At 36.4% G+C, this 19,158-nt stretch overlaps 1 protein-coding gene across 8 annotated transcripts in view; it reads left to right on the top strand.

Moving 5' to 3' along the window:
* Positions 1-19,158, top strand: part of CHRM2 (cholinergic receptor muscarinic 2) — a 144,652-nt gene that overhangs the window by 13,980 nt on the left and 111,514 nt on the right. For 3 of the 8 annotated variants that reach the window (XM_009003003.6, XM_035254672.3, XM_009003001.5), the window contains exon 3: positions 2,635-2,705. The exons of the other annotated variants lie outside the window; for them this stretch is intronic. In XM_009003003.6, the coding sequence (XP_009001251.1) occupies positions 2,704-2,705 (2 nt within the window). In that variant the 5' untranslated portion in view covers positions 2,635-2,703. The remainder of the gene's footprint in view (positions 1-2,634; positions 2,706-19,158) is intronic. 8 annotated transcript variants of the gene reach the window in all.

The raw sequence follows: 19,158 nt of genomic DNA, 5'->3' as shown, positions 1-19,158 counted from the left end.
TCTCTACTTTCAAAACCAATATTTTATCTAAGCCTGAGCAAAATTTCCTCTAGGCCATGCTTATAGCTATATGGTAATATTATTTTATTTAAGCTGAATCTAATTAATCTCAAACACATAAACTTTTAAGGGAACCAAACTTTTTTGTTTTTGCATATCGTGTATGTTAAAAGAAATTTTAGCCAACAAAACATTGCATATAATTTAAACAGACTTTTTTTCCCTATTAGGGATGGATTTCATACAATTTTCTCTTTTTACTTGACCGTATATAAAAGATATATGAACAAAGATGATGAACAATGTACCTCATGAAACAAAGTAACATCCTGGATAATTTGCCATGTGATAGGCTTAGCCTTACTCAAAAGGAGAAGAACTAAACTTAGGTGTCCACTTTCATCTGCTCTCTTACAAAGGGCTTAGCATTCCCTCCTAACAGCACTACTCAGCCTTAGCAGTTACAGTGGACCTAAGATCCTTAGCACGGAGGATCTTCCACTTGCCTTCACCACCTTCTAGGGAGCTTAGAAAGAGAAGGTGTTGACATCTTTCCCTGTCTTGAGCTTCTGGTGTCTTTCAAAGGATACTACAGTTTCCGGCAATATAAAGTAGTGAATAAGTATATTCAGTTTGGGGACAATTGTGTCATTGTCAGGTTGCCTTTAATATCTTCACTTTCGTGGATTTAAAGATTTAATGGGATGTCCAACCTCATCTCATCTGATGCCTTTGTTTTATAGTAAGGAGACTTACTAACGGTAAAAAGTCATAGCTTGTTATGTGGATGACAGCAATCCGAGGTGATAGAAACAGGATTTTGAATCTGAACATCCTGACAGCCCATTGTCAATTTCACCACCCTACATGTAGAAGGTTCCACATGATTATTTTCAATCTTAGAGTTTTATTCCTCCTAAGAAAGACATGAGGCTATAAAAATCTTTTGCTATTCTTTCTGGTTTGTGTGGGACTTTTGATTCTGTTTTTCACCTTTCTTCTTCAGTTTCCCTGATGAAGGGACTTACAATTTAGCAGTAAGATTTTATTGGAAATGCTGGATTCAAACATGAGGAATTGTCAAAATTTTAATGACAGATATAAAACGATGCCAACCTGTCAGAACAAGTGTTAGCCATTGTGTTGTTCTCTGGGTCCCTGCTGAGAACCTGGTTCAATGAACTACTCTAATCTTGAGAGCATCTACTTCCTTGCTTTCCAGATGCTTTGGAAATATAATCTAGTCATTTTTACTACTGAATTGTCTGTAAATGATTAGGGTTCTCATTAGTCATTGCAGTATCTACTTGGAATACTGTATTTTAAAAAAAATGTTGCTGCTCATAAAAATAAATCAACTTAATCTTGCAATTACATAATCGAGAATAATTGAAAACTAATTACACAATGAGTTTGTTCCTTGGAGATGTATGACAACTTCAAAAGCTGAAGGAAGTGTGATGGATGAACTCTTTTATAAAACAACATACAATCTGCTGCTTTCTTTTGCATCCCCAATTCATAAGGTCATTAGGAAACTCAGTTGTCACGTCTACTGCCAAATTTGCAAAAATTGTCTGTACAGTTTCTTTAGAGTAAGAAAGGAAAAAGACAAATTACAAAGCTATATTTTGATGTCATCTCTCCTAATTTTGTCAGTGTTTTTCTTCCAAATAGCAGATTACTTCATCCCGAAGTCCTGACAACCGTAAATGTAATCAGCTTTGCCACAAATGTTGTCAAAATGAAATGCCATTTTTGGGGGGTTGTCTTTTTTGCTTTGTTTTACATCAGGGGAAAGTGAAAGGAGAAGCAATTGGCAGCGAGTTGAGGAAGCTGTGTTGTCTGAGACATTGAGCATTTCATGATCCAGAGAAATTCACAATTAGGTGATAGAATGTGCTCCTGGACCACCATCACTTACACTGGGAACATGATGTCCTCCTGGGGAATGTTGGGAAGGCACTTGTAAAGCTATTTTAAGAGGCGTTTGGAACTGTGAGAGGACGGGGAAGTATAGGAGAACATGCCAGAAGCCTTGTTTGTAAATACTGTATTCTCTTTAGGGGCTACTCAGTGGCAAAATCAAAATGATGTTTGCCAGGCAATAAAGCTGCTTATCTTTACTCACTAGCAGAGAATTCCACACTCTGTGAAGATCAAAACTTAAAATGAAAACATTTTAATGAATCACAGAAAATCAGTTTTTCTGTTTGTTTGGTTGTTGGTTTTGTGTCTTTCCTGTGTGAGCTCCTCAAGCTAATAGATGAGCCAGTGCTATTAGTTGGTACCAGTAATCCTTGAGAAGAAAGATGGAACTTTGTCAGATGAACTGTATTTGAAGAGGCTGAAAGCTAATTTGTCTCAATCTTTTTAGAAAATGTTTTATTTATCTTCATAGAGCCCCAGAGGAAATAGGATTTGGGCAGGGTTGGCAATTCTATGACAGTTTATCATGCCTCCTTAACAGTGGACCCAAGAGAGAAACAAATAGGACCTCAAATATTTCCTCCCTAGTCTGTGACAACCCCAAAGGTTCCAAAAAGAGCTGGAGAATGGCTTGCTTGCAGAAGTGAGCAGGTCTCATACTCCCTTCAGTTCCATCTCCTAAAAATAAAATAATTTAAATTTCAGGGGAATCATCTGTGTAGCCACATAAAGAGGACATTGTTCATACTTAAAACTGAGAAAGATCCATCATTCATGTGAGTAACATTTTCATCTTATTATTCTGAACTATAAACTTACATTCTGTCCCCCTGCAGTATTCCATCAGCGGGTTATTATATATAAAGAAATTATTAGCGCTTTATAAGTGACAGATATTGATGCACTAGAAATGGTTATTCATTTATTCTTCAACATTTATTTCTGCAGACTTAGTTATATATACATACTACACTAGACATCTAGGATACGAAGATGATTCATCACAATTCTAGCCTTTACAGTCTTTCCTGAGAGATTAGATGAGGAAAACACAATGATACACAATATACAGGTGATAAACCAGATGCATTAAGACTGCTAGAATCACAAGGAAAAATGGGACTAACCCAGCTGGATCTTGGTTTAATAAAGCACTAGAGAGTTAGTAGGGTCTTATTAGATTGAGTGGGGGAAGAGAAAGGACTTAGCAAAAGAGGGTAGAGAATGTACCATTACATAAGAACGGAGCATTCAGAGTCCTGTACATTATCCTCAGTAGTTATAGCCTTGGGTGGTTTGGGGAAAATGGAAAGGAAGGCTGAAAGACAGGCTGGGCCAAACTATGAAAGAGTCAATATGGCATCCAAAGGTCTAGACATATCCTGTTGGTTACCATGAGCAAAGTCTATCATCCAAGGGAAACATTTTATGTAAAGCATATGCCCTACACCATCCTATTTCATTTGACATTTACCTAAACAGATTATTAAAAATCTGGTTAGAATTGTGGATAGATTAGATTGGTCAAATGGCAACATCTAGCTTAAGATGTCTGCCAAAATCATAGTAGCCTGACTTAAGGAAATGGGTCCATGAAAACACAGAGTGATAGTTCTCTAGTTTTATGTGACTTCTTCCCATTCATAACTTCAAATGGTCTGGGCTTTGGATAAACAGTAGGCTCATTTGTATGTGTACAGTAAAGGAAGGACTCAAAGCACTGAAAGAAGCCAGAAATTTATCCCATTGCTTTCTGACTCCCCTTTGAGAAGAAAACGCACAGATTCTTGCCACTAGTGCACTTCAAAATGTAATTTCTTGTAGAACTAAGGCAAGGTGTGTGAAGCACAATGCCCAGACCTCACCTGGTATGGATTTAGGAAACTTGATTTTAGGTAGTAGTTCTAATTGAAAAATTCTCAGCCAGGCATGGTGGCTCATGTCTATAATCCCAGCACTTTGGGAGGCCAAGGCAGGTAGATTATTTGAACCCAGAAATTCGAGACCAGTCTGGGCAATATAGGAAAACCCTTCTCTACAAAAAATACACACACATAAAAAAATCTAGCCAGGCGTGGTGGTTCACACCTGTATCTATCTGGGAGGCTGAAGTGAAAGGATCATTTGAGCCCCCGGGAGGTCAAGGCTGCACTGAGCTGTGATTGCACCACTGCACACCAGTTTAGGCAACAGAGTGAGACTCTGTCTCAAAAAAAAGAAAGAAAAGAAAGAAAGAGAGAGAGAAAGAAAGAAAGAAGGAAGGAAGGAAGGAAAGAAAGAAAGAAAGAAAGAAAGAAAGAAAGAAAGAAAGAAAGAAAAGAAAAGAAAAATTCTATATCCCATCATACCTCAAACATACCTAGTGGATTTGGTGTCTCAGTTGGGGTTTCAGAACATATGTCCACCACTTCATCTTTCTGTAAGATGTAGGTCAAAGCGTACAAAGTAGCAAATAATGTAGTTGAACAAGTCAAAAGAGTTAATGTACAGAATGAGGACCACAGTTTTTAACAGTGTATTGTATTCAGGGTTTTTGCTAGATGAGTATTGTATAGCTGCTCTTGCCATAGGGGCAGTGAGACTGAATATCTCTGTGAGATGATGGATATTTTAATTTATTCCACTATACTAACCATTTTATTATATGTATATATCTTATGACATCATGTTGTGTATCTTAAATACACACAATAAAATGTAGTTTAAAAATACTTTGCTTTAAAAATCTTTACAATTTGCTGAGAATGATGGTTTCTAGCTTCATTCATGTCCCTGCAAAGGACATGAACTCATTCTTTTTTATGGCTATGTAGTATTCCATGGTATATATGTGCCACATTTTCTTTATCCAGTCTATCATTGATGGACATTTTTGTTGGTTCTAAACCTTTTCTATTGTAAACAGTGCCGCAATGAACATAGGTTTGCATGTGTCTTTGACACAAGAACAGAAAACCGAACACTGTATGTTCTCACTCATAAGTGGATGTTGAACAATGAGAACACATGGACACAGGGAGGGAGAATATCACACACTGGGGTCTGTTGTGGGGGTCTGGGGCTAGAGGAGAGATAGCAGGCGGGGGAGATTGGGGATGGATAACATTAGGAAAAATACCTAATGTAGGTGACAGGGGGATGGATGCAGCAAACTACCATGGCACGTGTATACCTATGTAACAATCCTGCACGATCTGCACATGTACCCCAGAACTTAAAGCATATAAAAAAATCTACAATTTGCAATGGAGTAATATATCCATCACCTTATTAGCTTTTCACAAATAATCCCACAGGATAGTAACAACACGTTGAGAAAATTTAGAATTATCAATTTCCAGTGACTTGTCCAACGTGACACAGCTTGAATGAGAATCCACATTTCCCAACTGCCATGCTGTTGGGTTTTTCATCCTTCCTCACAGTGAGAAGGATGGAATCTCACTGTGATGTTGCCAGAAATACCCTGAGTGTGTGACAAAATTTTACTGGCACCTCACCCATAATTAATTATCTAGAGAAGTGAGTTAAGAGTGATGAGTTCAAACTTGTCTCTTGAATCAGCTCGCCCTCAAGGAGCAGATAATTCATTGTGAAACTCATAACTTCACTGACCATGGCTCAGAAGAATTATTCCATCTTCCTCCTAAAGAAACCAAATGTCCTCCAGAAAAGAAAATAAATCTCCATTGCAGGATCTCTGTAAAGCAGTTCCCCTTTTGGGAAACTTAGGGTTTTATATGTTTTTTATTTCGTATTTATTTTATGTGTTCCCTTTTAAACTTTTATTTTAGCTTGAGGGGTACAGGTGCAGGTTTGTTACATAGATAAATTGTGTCATAAGAGTTCGTTTGTATACATTATTTTACCACTCAGGTGATAAGCATAGTATAAGACAGGTAGTTTTTTTTTTTTTTAAAGAGAGAAAAAAAGAAAAAGAAAAGAGAAAGAAAGAAAGAGAGAGAGAGAAAGAAAGAAAGAAAAAAAGAAAGAAAATGAAAGAGAGAAAGAGGAAGAGAAAGAGGAAGAGATAATGGGAGTCTTGCTTTATTGCCCAGGCTAGAATGCAGTCTAAAAATTGGTATTGAAAACCTCTTTTATGCGAATAATTGTGCTTAACAATGGAGATAGGAAGGAATAAGGGAGGAAAATAACAAACAAGCAGCCAACCAATATTTTATTTAAACCTGTGAAATGCTATGCAATTGCTGAGGAGTGATTTACTTCCAATTATGTAGTCACTTTTAGAATAGGTGTGATATGGTACTGATAAGAATGTATGTTTTGTGTATTTGGGGTGGAGAGTTCTACAAATGTTTATTAAGTTTACTTGTTCCACATCTGAGTTCAAGGCTTGGATATCCTTGTTAATTTTCTGTCTTGTTGATCTGTCTAATATTGACAGTGTGATGTTAAAATCTCCCACTATTATTGTGTGGGAGTCTAAGTCTCTTTATAAGTCATTAAGAACTTGTCTTATGTATCTGGGTGCTCCTGTGTTGGGTGCATGTATATTTAGTATTGTTAGCTCTTGTTGCATTGATCCTTTTACTATTATGTAATATACATGCACTTTTTGATCTTTGTTGCTTTAAAGTCTATTTTATCAGAGGCGAGAATTGCAACTCCTGCTTTTTATTTATTTATTTATTTTTGCTCTCCATTTGGTTGGTAAATCTTCCTCCACCCCTTTGTTTTGAGTCTTTGTGTATCCTTGCATGTGAGATGGGTCTGGATGCAGCTTACCGAAGGGTTTTCACTTTTTATCCAATTTGCCACGACAGGTAGTTTTTGAATCCTCACCCAACTCCTTTCCTACATCTCAAGTAGGTATTAGTGTCTGTTGTTCCCCGCTTTGTGTCCATATGTATTCAATGTTCAGCTCCCAGTTATAAGTGAGAACATGTGCTATTTTATTTTCTGTTTATGTGCTAGTTCACTTAGATAAAGAACTCAAGCTTCATCCAGACATCTGCAAGACACAGTCTCATTCATTTTATCACTGTAGAGTATTCCATGGTATACATGTAGTATATTTTCTTTATCCAATCCACCCTTCATGGGCATTTAGGCTGATTCCATGTTTTATATGTGTTTTAAGTTTTACTTGAGGATGTCTTGTGATCAAATGTGTCCCCATGTTACATTTGAAGAAACAGATGTGAAGAGGAAAAGTTCTCGCTCCTGGGAGACACTTTGATGGCTACCTTTGATTACTGAGAAAATCTCAGCTCAGGAATCTTTGGGAAGGCAGAGTTAAGGAAAACTCTCTTTAGGATTTTCAAATCCTCAAGGTTGAATATCAGTTTTTTCCTGCAAGCCCTGAGGGGAGCTCTCTGGGCCTCCTGACAGACTCCACTTTCCTCAGGGTTGAATTAAAAGTTCCCATTCTTTTTTCTTCCTTCCCCTGTCTCTGTTAGATGTGTTGCTTTTCCCTGCTATATTTAAACAGAAGAATTTTACCTGGAAAGTGCCATGCCCATCAAGTCATAGCTTAGTCCATGGGCCCCTAACATGAAACCTAAGAAATGCCTTATTGTCTTAAAATAGACAGGAGCCAAATTCCCCTCTTCCCCAGGATGTCTGCTAAATGTACATGTCTCTGCCCATTGCCTCACTGAGGAAAGTACAGATACCATACTTCTAAGCACCTTTCTTCAGCTTATGGGAAGCAGTTGACCTGTTGTTGGAAGCTGTGGGAATTCAGTGAGAAATATTTTAGCAGATTTTCAAAAAGGAATTACATATGTGAATAGGAAAAACATTTTTCAAGTCACACCAATCATTAGCACTCACCGTGTTGGGCTAAAGGTGTCTGTGGTGGGGAATGAGTTTAAGAAATGAGGGATTAGCATTTTCCACTCAGGTTATGTGTTGACGAGCTCCATGCCTCATGGTTTAATTTAACATGGAGGATGATCTATTTTATCTCTTTCAGTGAGAAATCCTAAGAAGAGTTATTCTTGTTAATATAATGAGTCAGGAACTGCACACAAAAATATTGGTGTGCTTGTTCCAATTAAAAGTAATTACCGATTCAAGAAAGAACATTTTATCATATACTCCAATTTGTACTGTCCCCATTTCCTCCAGAATTATTGTTCTTTGGTGTTGGTGCAGTATTCGATATTGGTGGATAGGTGATCTGTGAGGGAAGGGCTGGGTTTGTGAGTGGCTTGCTCAGCCTTCACTGGATGGTTGGTCCTTAATGACTGGCTCTCAGAGCACTGGGGAAACCACTTCTTTGGTAAGGGTCGTTTGACTTTGAGCTCCTCTTGAGCTGAGGAAGAGAATAATTCTTTTATACTGGTTAACATTTACTGCTTTCACTTTTTTTTTCTTTTTTGGCATCTGTCGATCCCTTTACAATCTGGTGAGGTGGGCATTATTACTGATATCCAAATGAGGAATAAAAGTATTTGAGGGTTTCCCAATCTTAACTGCAAGAATAAGACAGAACCAGGACATAAATCAACTTTTCCAACTCAAATGTGCCACACCTTTCTGCAAAGGGTGATTCTAGGGACATAACCCAAACCTGAGGTTTCTTCATTTCTAATATGTATAGTGCCCATTCTTGCACTTACTTGGAAAAATTACTCAAGGATAACAAGAAATAAATTTGGAAACATTTTATAAACATATACATAGTATACATATGAGGTGTACTAAAATTATAATCACTATTTTCAATGATTATTATATTTAGATAGATACTCTATTCATTTGGTTTGTTTAGCTATTGGAGACTGTTGCAGAAATGTTACCTATTACTCTATGTTGAGTATATTTTGAAATTATGTTTAAATTTGTTAGACTTAGTTATTCCTGTTGAACTCAGAGACATTTCACAAATACAAAGCAAAGACAGGAGACCTTGGCTACCTTCTCTGATGACTAGGATTCCCCAGGGAGGAACGGATTTCTCCCCGCTATAGCACACCTTACCACATTCAGCTGTTATTATTTTCTATCAATCTCCAGCATGAACCTTACAATAATTATCCTATATATATATTTTCTAACCTGGGGTCCTATGTCAAGGTTATTGCCAAATTATCAAGGAAACTCCTTTAAAACTGAGATACTTCTAATCTTGGGATGAGTTAAGAAATGCCTAGTAGTTTTCACTTAAATATGATTTCTGACCATTGGACTTGTATCCTGCTGAGATGGATTGGGAAGGTAACTAAAATGTAATCTAAGGCAAGGTGTGGGTACATGGAATCCAAACCATAATGTCACCATAACACTTTTTCATGTCACTAACACCAGGCATTGCACCACTGTGTGTGTACCACTAAGAATAACTGATGAATTGATTATATATTCTGAGGGAAAACTATCTGAACAGAGAGTGTTATGTGACCACTGGCTACCTTTCAAATTAAGTAGTTTTCCTTGGCAAAATGTCAAAAGAATGTTTGGTGCTCAAAAGAAAATTGCCATGTTCTGCAGTAATGAAACGTGACTCAGGCAGAAATATGAACAGAAACAGTCTCTCAGGAGTGCTCTAGGGAGAAGCCCCAAAAGACCGCCTTTATTCTGACAGCCAGAGACCACCAGTTGAGGTGGTTTCAGTGAGTACTAGAACCCTATCGTAGAGGCTTCTAGCCTGAAGAGGATGCAGTGTGGTTTGCCCAAGTGAAGGAGGCTACAACGGATGGTTCTATCCAAAGACATTATTGCTAGTGATGAAAACTGACTTTATTAAATACATATTAAAGTCCAACTGTGTGTATGTGTATGTGCATGCATGTATATGCTTAAGCATGGCCAGCATCTTATTATTTTTCAGTCTGATTATCTGCCACTTCTCAGAAGTCACTTCCCTGTGAATCCAGTCTGAAATAGTGGCTTTCATTTAGGAAGCATCTCAGCACCTTGTCTGTTTCCTTGCTAGAATTTAATGCAGTAATTTATCTAACTTTCATATTATGTTTTTGGTGTATCAGGAGAAGGCAGAAACAATAGCTGTCTAATTTACCCCTGAGGCCTAAAATAGTGTCTGTTACATAGTAGATATTAACAGTGGGTGGACCAATCACAGTGTCTCAGATAAAAAGCAAGCTCAAATTTGAAAGACAAAGAAAGAGGTGCTTGCACTGGATATTTCTGATGATAATTTCTATTTAGGGAAATCCTTTTTTTTTTTTTTTGATGAAATTATTGACAGTTGGTGAATTTTGCTTTCTTTAATTTATTTATATCAGTCATTTTTCTTGCTTTGGTTGATACATGAATTGAGAATATACTTTAAGAAGATAGAACAAGATTTATTTTCTGGGCCTAAAACATTCATCTCCACAAATAATCCTCATATTTTATTTTGCCCTTCTTTCTGTGTGTTCAATTTCTTTTTCTAGCTGTATGCTTCCTCTTCTCTTGGCTTTTGGTCAAAACATTATGCATGTTTTCTCACCCTAAAATCCTACTATTAGTCACCAAAATCCTTTTTGAGTCTTCTTAATTCTATCATCATCAAACTATCCTCAGCTTGGAGGGAACACCCCTTCATATTAATCATCATATAAAATCATAGGAGATTGTAAAGTATTTTAGAATGATAAAAACAAAAGTGTTTGATCTCAAATTGTCCTCTCAGACCACTCTATACATAGAATGTTACAAATGAAAAATCACCATTATCATAATGGATATGTAAATAGTCACACAAATAAAACCAATTGCAAATTGTGCATAGAAAATCTAATCTTGGTTAGATTTGTGATCTTGGCTACACCAAGATCACACCACTGCACCTAGGCTGGAGGGCAGTGGTGTGATCTTGGCTCGCTGCAACTTCACCTCCCAGGTTCAGACAATTCTCTTGCCTCAGCTTCCTGAGTATCTGAGATTACAGGCATATGCCACCATGCCTGAATAATTTTTGTATTTTTAATGGAGACAGGGTTTCACTGTGTTGATCAGGCTGGTCTCGAACTCCTGACCTCAGGTGATCCACCCTCCTTGGCCGCCCAAAGTGCTAGGATTACAGGTATCAGCCACCACGCCCAGCCTCTATTTTTAATGTTTTAAAAACATATGTACATTTATGTTTAATCAGAAAAAAATAATGTTCTTAATGCTTTTAAAAATATAAACAATACGTATACTATTAAATTTGATAAGCGTCCAACACTTAGGTATGGCCATTCATCAATCCCCAGGAATTCACAAAAAATAGTATTTCTTCAACAGGTTCTGATTGCATTGTTGTCAGGTAGGAAAGTAAAATTAACAAACCGAGGCTATCACTGAATGGGCCTTGTGGTTGCACTTCAGCTTGCTTAAGAGGTTTTAGTTTGTTTGTTGTTTCTTTCCCCCTGAATCAGTATTCTACAACCCAGAGTACTTTGGATACCTATGTATCCCATTGCATGCTGGAGTTAGAAAATTTTTCAAGGATCAGAAAACAAAACGTGGCAGAGTATTTTAACTGTGTGAACTCAAATATTCTTTAAATTAATAAAATATTTTTATAATGATTTATAGTTATACAAAATATTTTCATAATATTAGTCTCTAATCTATGTAGAAATACAAAACTGTGTTTCAAATGAGTCTTATTTACAATCTGATAACATTTATATGTCTCCTATAATGTATAATTTGAGCATGTAAAATGAGAATGTAAGTCCTAACAACTTTGCAGACCTTCTTAAAATAAAATGTAATTTGAAATCCTCAGGTTCTAGCAACTCAGTTACCCAATGTTTCTTCTCGAAATGTGCTTGGGGTTATAGTATTTTCCCTCATTTCATTCTCATCTTTCCATTAGTTCAGAAGTTATATTTAATAGGTAGGATTGATAGGCAAGTTCTATGAACCTTTTTTGATATTTCTGCTCTTTTGGTCATGCTGTTTCTATGACTCAGCTTACATTTCTTAGCATGTTTTATCTGAAATTAAATTTATTAACTCATTAGTAGTAAACAATTGGGGTTTTAGTCTTAGCTTGCTCCTGCTCCTCTGTCTTCTTTGGTTGCAGTGGCAAGATTTACTGCATTTAAACTTTCTTGCTGCTATGCCCTCCTCACTCTACTCCTCGCTTCTAAAATGATATTTGCTTGGCCAATCACTTCATTGTCATTATAGTTATCATCATAGAAAATATGGATCTGATTCCAGTAAGTTTAAAGATATAAAGCTCTGCTTCTAGTCAGGTAAAATTTGATACTTCAGATCATCAGTGAGATCAATAAATTTGATACATTGATCAACTCCTCTTCCAGGGAGCGTGGGATATATGTGGTATGTGCTGGATCTGGGAGATCTTCTAAACACATTTCTGTGTTCATATTCTTGAATATACTATTTATGTTAAATATGTTATGCTTTTTATAGTCAAGGGCTTTGATAGAGCTATATAGATTGGTTTTTAAATTTTGTTTGCATATGATGCAAAGAGGAAATGAAAACATTTGATCAATGTGAAAAATTGCCTTTACTTTTTTTTCTAAAAGAAAACAACAGTAATAGACGTGTTCAGAGAGATCATAGCATTCATCTGGGCTTCAGTCTCCTCATCTGAAAACGAGGGGGTAGGAGTAGATACCTTTGAAAATCTGTGAGATGAAATTCATCATAGGTATTTGGAAAGTCAGTATCAGTTTTCTATTACAAAGAAAAGCCCTGTCCCACAAATTTCTGGTTTCTCAATGGACTATGAAAGGTTAGAGTAAATATTGCTTTCCTGTATTCCCAGGGGTCTAGAACAGCATTAAATGAAATCTTCCAGTGTATTTAGGGGCAACATTGTTTTCCTCACTCTGAAGGATTTTTTCCTAGGTGGAATATAGTGATCTCCAGCAGGATGATCATTGACTAAATTGTAAGCCCATTCAATCTGGAGAGAAATAAGCCTCCAGTGCTTTTGGATATAGTAATTCTACCTTGCATTTTGTGTGTGTGTGTGTGTGTGTGTGTGTGCGCGCGCGCGCGCGTGCGCGTTTTCACATGCGCGCTCACATTTGTGTATTCAGAGTGAATCTAACTAAAAATGAGACATCTTTCATGATCTTAAAGAACATCATTAGAGTCATGCAATCTCAGATGAGGCTAAAGAATCACACGAGGGGATAATATGATGTGTTTGTCAAATTAAAGTAATTGATCATGACTCAACTACAGAAAGATGGGGGAAGGGTGGTGGAGATGCTGTTGCACACGTTGGCAATGACAGATTCTTAAGGGCCTTGGATACTACTTTAACAAATTCGAGGTTGAGGAAATGAAACATCATTAAAGAGTTCATCAAGACAGAAACATGATTGATTTGTTTTTCTCTAAAATGACACTACCTGCAGAATGCAAAATTATTTGGAAAGAGAAAAGACTGAAAAGAAGGAGTCACAATAAGTAAGGCTTCCAAATAAAGTTAATGTGAGAGGAGTAAGCAAGGAGGAGATGGAGTAGATCAACATTAAAGAGCCGAATAGATTGGTCTGGTTGGGTATGTGTGTGATGGTGGCAGTAGGTTGGCCGAAAAAAAAAAGAGAAGACATGGAGAGTAGTTAGATTTCCAGGGTAGGCAATTAGGCAGCTAGAAATGGTACAGGTGTCATGAAAGGGATGATTAGTTTTATTGTCAACATTTGTGCTTGAGGAAGCCAATGCATATCTAAGAGGAGACTTAGAGTAAGCTACTGGAGTTGCAAGTCTTATTAGAGACATCTGCACTAAAGCTATACATTTAGAAGTTATCAATATATTCATAACAACCTGCTATTGCATATGTACATATCATATAAACAGTTTATTTTCAAGTCATACTTGTTCTCATCTCAACAGTTCTCATGCAGGATCCTTTTGGAAAGTAAAGGCTCCTAGTGACAGACAAAGGCAGATTTGCAATACACGAGCTCCTGAGAGCGGCATTCATCATTTTTCTTAATTGAAAACAGTTTATCTTTAATTAATTTGCCCATTTCTTGTTTTCTGTCTTTGCTTTTTGAATACCATAGGTGTAACTCAGAGTATAATTGAGGGGTGCTGGACTGCACCATTATTCAAGCCATTTTTATCAAGCATTAATAAAAGTCATGGAAAAAAAATCAGACACGGATTTTGTGGTATTATTTCACACGGAGAGCTCATATTTGCATATCTATATATCTTCATTTTTGCTTTTGTGTAACACTAATCATTATTTCTTTTCACTTTTTGCTCCTAATTTATGTCTCTCAATGTGATTTTTAGTAGTTTCTTTAAAAAACAAAAATGCTGACTGAAAGAAAGTAAAATTCTAAATGTCATCTCTATCCCAATCAACATCTAATGCTTATGTCCATTTCTGTAGTATAATCACAAAGATCGGCTTACATTCCTCTCCAAAACACTTTGAGATTGCTCCCAATATCGGTAATGGCCACACAGTGATGGCAATATGTACATCCAAAGTAATCTTGCTCCTGGTTATTAGAAAGTTTAGCTGAAAAGTTAAAAATGAATTTAACAGAAAAACAGAGCGTTCATTTATAATTAACATTGGAAATTATAAAATAATTTTATGTATTTCTCACAGTCCATATAAATGGGTTTTGAAGTGCTTATCTGATAAGCTCATGTTACCCTTACATACTTTTGGAATTCAAAACAAAATCTTATCAGTTGTTACACAATCTTATTGTAGGGTTAAATCTAAAAAATACTCTTAATCTAATCATGTGCTATGCCCGATGACAAGCACTAAATAGAAGAAATTGCTTATGCTGTAGCTAGAACCCACTTTTTGGTACATGGAATTTATCACTCACACAATTACTGCACATTGTTAATTCAATTGCATGCCTGTGTGTATGTGCATTTGCATGTGTGTGAGTGTGTGTGTGTGTGTGTGTTTAATTATACAGAGATTATGCAGAGACCTTTTTTGAATCTGTGAGAGTGAATGACACCAACATTTCTAGCGATGAATTCACTTTCAAGGTTAGAGAAAGAAGTTGCTGACCAGAAAGGTCAAGCCACATCCTGGTATAGAGTTACCAGAAAGTAGGGTAAAAGATTTACTCAATGTACACTGAGTGAAGTTGGCTATGGAAGTAAACAAACCATGCTATAATGGCTAAAGCAGTAAATCAAAAGAGTGAAATAAACACTATTTTTTATTTGCTGAGGAAACCTAACACTATCAAGATAAATGAAATAGTGAGAGATTTCAAGGAGCTTTAAATGTGGTTTCTAATGTAAAAACATACATACAACACTGACAGAAGAATAGAATATGCTTAAGAATTAGTCTGTTAAGTTATAAAGGGAGAAAATCTTAGGTGCTATAAATTGAGTTCGTTGATTTATGGTTTATGATGACTTTGTAGTGGTAGACAAATTCAAAGCATTACAGTTATTTTTAAGAAACTTACCCCAAAAAATATTACATAATTTTGAATTTCAAAATATTGATTACATTCCCAGTAATTTCCCATACTTTCCAATCTGTATAATTTCAATACTAGGCTAGTGGGAAAGTCCTTTGCTCTAAAAAAAAATGGACACTTTTATTTTGGAAGTGTTCTTGTACATATGTTGCAGCCATTTATTATTCAAAAAAGGCTCTTTCTGTCTGGAAATTTCATCACTTGGCAAATTAAAAATGATCCCATATTGGGCACCCTGAGAGATCTTGTTATAGCACTGACCACAAGTGAATGCTCATCCAAGTAAAAATGTGAATAACTAGTTTTTCTCCTAAGAAGAATCTGAGTTTTTACACAGGAGCTATCAGAGAATTCTTACTAATTTGCTTGATCTCCATCTATTAGCCAAACGATATAAACAATATGAAAATTTTTTCTAAGGTATGTCACATCTTTGCACATCTTTTGGTTAAGAAGTATGATGTTTAAGTGTAATCCATGTCACGAAGAGTCAGAATATATGTCATTCAATCAAAATTAAGAAAGGAAGGAGGCATTTATATAAGAGACAGGAAGAATATTCCACTACTCTCTTTGGAAATAGTTTAGCAGTAATGTACAGAGAACATTAAATCCTGCATACTCCTTCCTGATGTGTTTATATGTATTATAAAATATAGAATGTAGTAATCTCTCTCTTGCTTTACAGTGTTCCTTGGACTCAATACTTGTTTTTAAGAAAATCAGGCTCTTCTTCAGAGCTAATATTTGAGAAGAAAGATAAAAAACAGGAGTTATGAGTTATGGTGACAGCCGTGGGTGGGGTACAATTTGTAGTTTTAATAACTTGTTTTATGCAAATATCTCTAGCAAGTTCCTCGGGAAAAAAATCAATACTGAAAATTATCTGATCTAGAAGAATAATCTCTAAACAAGAGTTCTTAGTTTTTATCATTGCCGATATTTTTCTTTGTAATTTTCCAGGAGGCATTGAAGACTGTTTAAATAAATAAAAACAAACACAGACAGCTAGTGAGCCATGATTTTGTTTGCATGAATTAAAAGAAGAAACGTAATTCCATCAGAACAAAAGACAGGCTTATTTCTGATATTATCGTCACCATCCACGGGGAGTACCTTCCCCATCCCTTGGCTCTGAGTTCGAGCAGCCCAATGTGGACATTGAAGATACCAGTGAAAGGAAACAAAGACCCTTAAACAGGTCCTAGAACTAACCTAAGTGTTTTGCCGCCAAGTTAACTTATTTATTTATGTTTTAATATTATACCACATTACTAGACTTAACCATAGGGAAAAGTAAAACGAGACTGATTTTGCTTTGTTGGTACTTTTGAACAGGAGGCTGCGTTGAAAACTAACAGAATGGAGCTTTAGTTTGGAGCAGTAGCATCTGATGGATTTGATCACAGGCTTACTTTAGTTTAGGTTCTTGGAGAAATAAGGCTCTCTTCTACTTGGAAAGTGCGAGGAGACATCTAGGGAGGAGGGGATGTGAAAAGCGAAGAAGATGCAGCCAGTAAAAAGGTTTCCATTAAGCTGCGAACCTCAGAGCAGACTGGAGCTTAAACACAGGAAGCGTTCTAAGAAATGGTACCGAATTGCTAGTCTCATAATTATCTTGCCAACTGCGAAATGACCATTTTTTGAAAGAATTGTTATTTAAGGGCTGCTTCTAGGGGCTGTAAATACTTGAGGCATTTTTAGTTTTCCATATGTGCCCCGTGAGCAGAGTGGCCTTCCAAGGTTTCTGAAAAAGCCCTCAGACACAGAAAAGCAGATAGTGGCATATAGACGTCAACAGGGGCACACTGAAAGACCTGAACGATATGGGTGAGGTACTAGGAATGTGAGCTACACACCTCTATTCATAACAAAATTTTGAGCCCCAATCAATGCATGGATATGTACTTATTTGTAAATTGCATAAAGAGATTTTTTTGTGATTATGTATATTATAGTACATACACAAAAAAGTTCTTTTAGAGAATGATAAAAAAGTAATTGAGAACAAAGTTCCTAATACTTTCTTTCTGCAAGCAAGTAGATTGTCCTGTACAGCCCTGGAGTGTGGGCACCCTCAATATGGAAACAAATGCCCTGAGAAAGGAAAAAGTCTATTTCCAAGGTCCAAGCATGTAAGAATTACATGAAATTAAATATGTAGACTTGCCACCTTTGGTTCTTGGAAAAGTAGAAAGGGACAGTGGGTTCGTTGCAGTTCTAGTTGCATTCAAGCTAGAAACGGATGAAGGCAGCTCAGTTTCACAGGCGTTTTCGGGGCAGCTTTTCAACGTCACTGTGGCTTCACCATGCAGGCAAATTTGAAAACAGACACACTAAATATTGACTGTTAGAAAAGAAAAATGTGTTTTTATTCATCCAGCACACATTATTTAGCATCTATAATGTGCTATGCCCTGAACTATAGTGAACCAAACAGACTAGCAGATCCCACCCAATCCTGTAGGGCAGTGATTTGAGTAGGAATGATCTTTGAATCCTAAGCAATCCAGTTTGGCCATTCTCTGCTGTAATTTTTCCCCCTTCCATTATTATTTTTTGAGAACACAGAGATGCTTTTTGACCCATTTGTTGTAAGAACCTAGCCCATTCGCTTCTTGATCAGTTGCATTTACTAAAATAATCATATTGATAATTTCATAAATGTGTAACATTTACAGCTTACAAAGAACTTTTACACTCATCTCATGCATAACTCACAAAACCTCTTAATTATTTCCCAGTACTACAGGAGAATCATGAACTCAGGACCTAACCTCCAAAGATGCTGTTGGTGGTAAATTGTTACAGCCCTGAGATATGACTTAAATTTAGGTTTTCTGATAAAGGTGTATGCTTGTCTCTATGCTAATCCATTACACAACCAGACAGGAAGAATTTTCAGTAGATTCTGATCAATTTCTCTTTCTATAATAAAATGATAAACTTAGTTAAACTGGATTGGATGAGTGAAGGGTTGTTTATAACACTTCAGCCTTCCCTTAGCTTCTTCTATGGTTTCCATTAGGCTCCATCAAAGCCTACACTCACAACAAAATATAAACATAATTGTTAACTACTAACATTGACTGTGATCTTCCTTTTAAACTCATCATCTATCTATCCATCCATCCATTCATCCATCCATTCATCTACCCAGCTATCCTTTTATTTTTGTAATCAGTTGCCCATAATAACATAATCAGAATTGCTTTCAGAATTAATAATTGGTATAAACTTCAGAAGAGTTTGGATTTAGGTGGCAAATTCATAGTAAGTGAGAAAGCAAGCTACACCATCCTCTGAGAATGTGTGGAGTTTACTTTTAATCTATCTCTTTCTAACTGAAAAGTAACAAATAGAGCCCCAATTAAATGCATCTAAAAATTGGAAGCAGCTGGGATAGAGTATTAAACACAATCCTTGCTGGTTCTTATGAACTCATACTGTAAGCAGACACTTGCTTTCTCCAGCAAACTGTAGTGTGAATGAAGCATCTTAGATTTAGAAGGGATTAGGACAACCCTGAATGGAATGGGCAAATCATAAACAGCTGGATCATTAGAAGTTGGCTGCAGTCCCAAACCCAGGTCAGTTTTTCAACATGACTATTAGCCAGGTATCCTTTCTCCACCATGCATGAATAGATAACAACCTTAATAAGATGTGTAGACATTAAACTTTGAAATTCCACAGTAAGATGTAAACTTTTGCTCAATCAAGCACAATTTAATATGTTTGTTATACAGCAACTTCAGAGCACAGGATTTTGTACTTTTGGATGTTTATGATAAGGTGCACATTATTTGCAACTTTTTGCTTGTTTCCTTGTTCACTTTTTCTTTATCAA

The sequence above is a fragment of the Callithrix jacchus genome, chromosome 11 (genome assembly GCF_049354715.1).
Source record: "Callithrix jacchus isolate 240 chromosome 11, calJac240_pri, whole genome shotgun sequence".
In the NCBI taxonomy this organism is placed as follows: Eukaryota; Metazoa; Chordata; class Mammalia; order Primates; family Cebidae; genus Callithrix; species Callithrix jacchus.
This window is presented reverse-complemented; position numbering and strand designations above follow the sequence as displayed.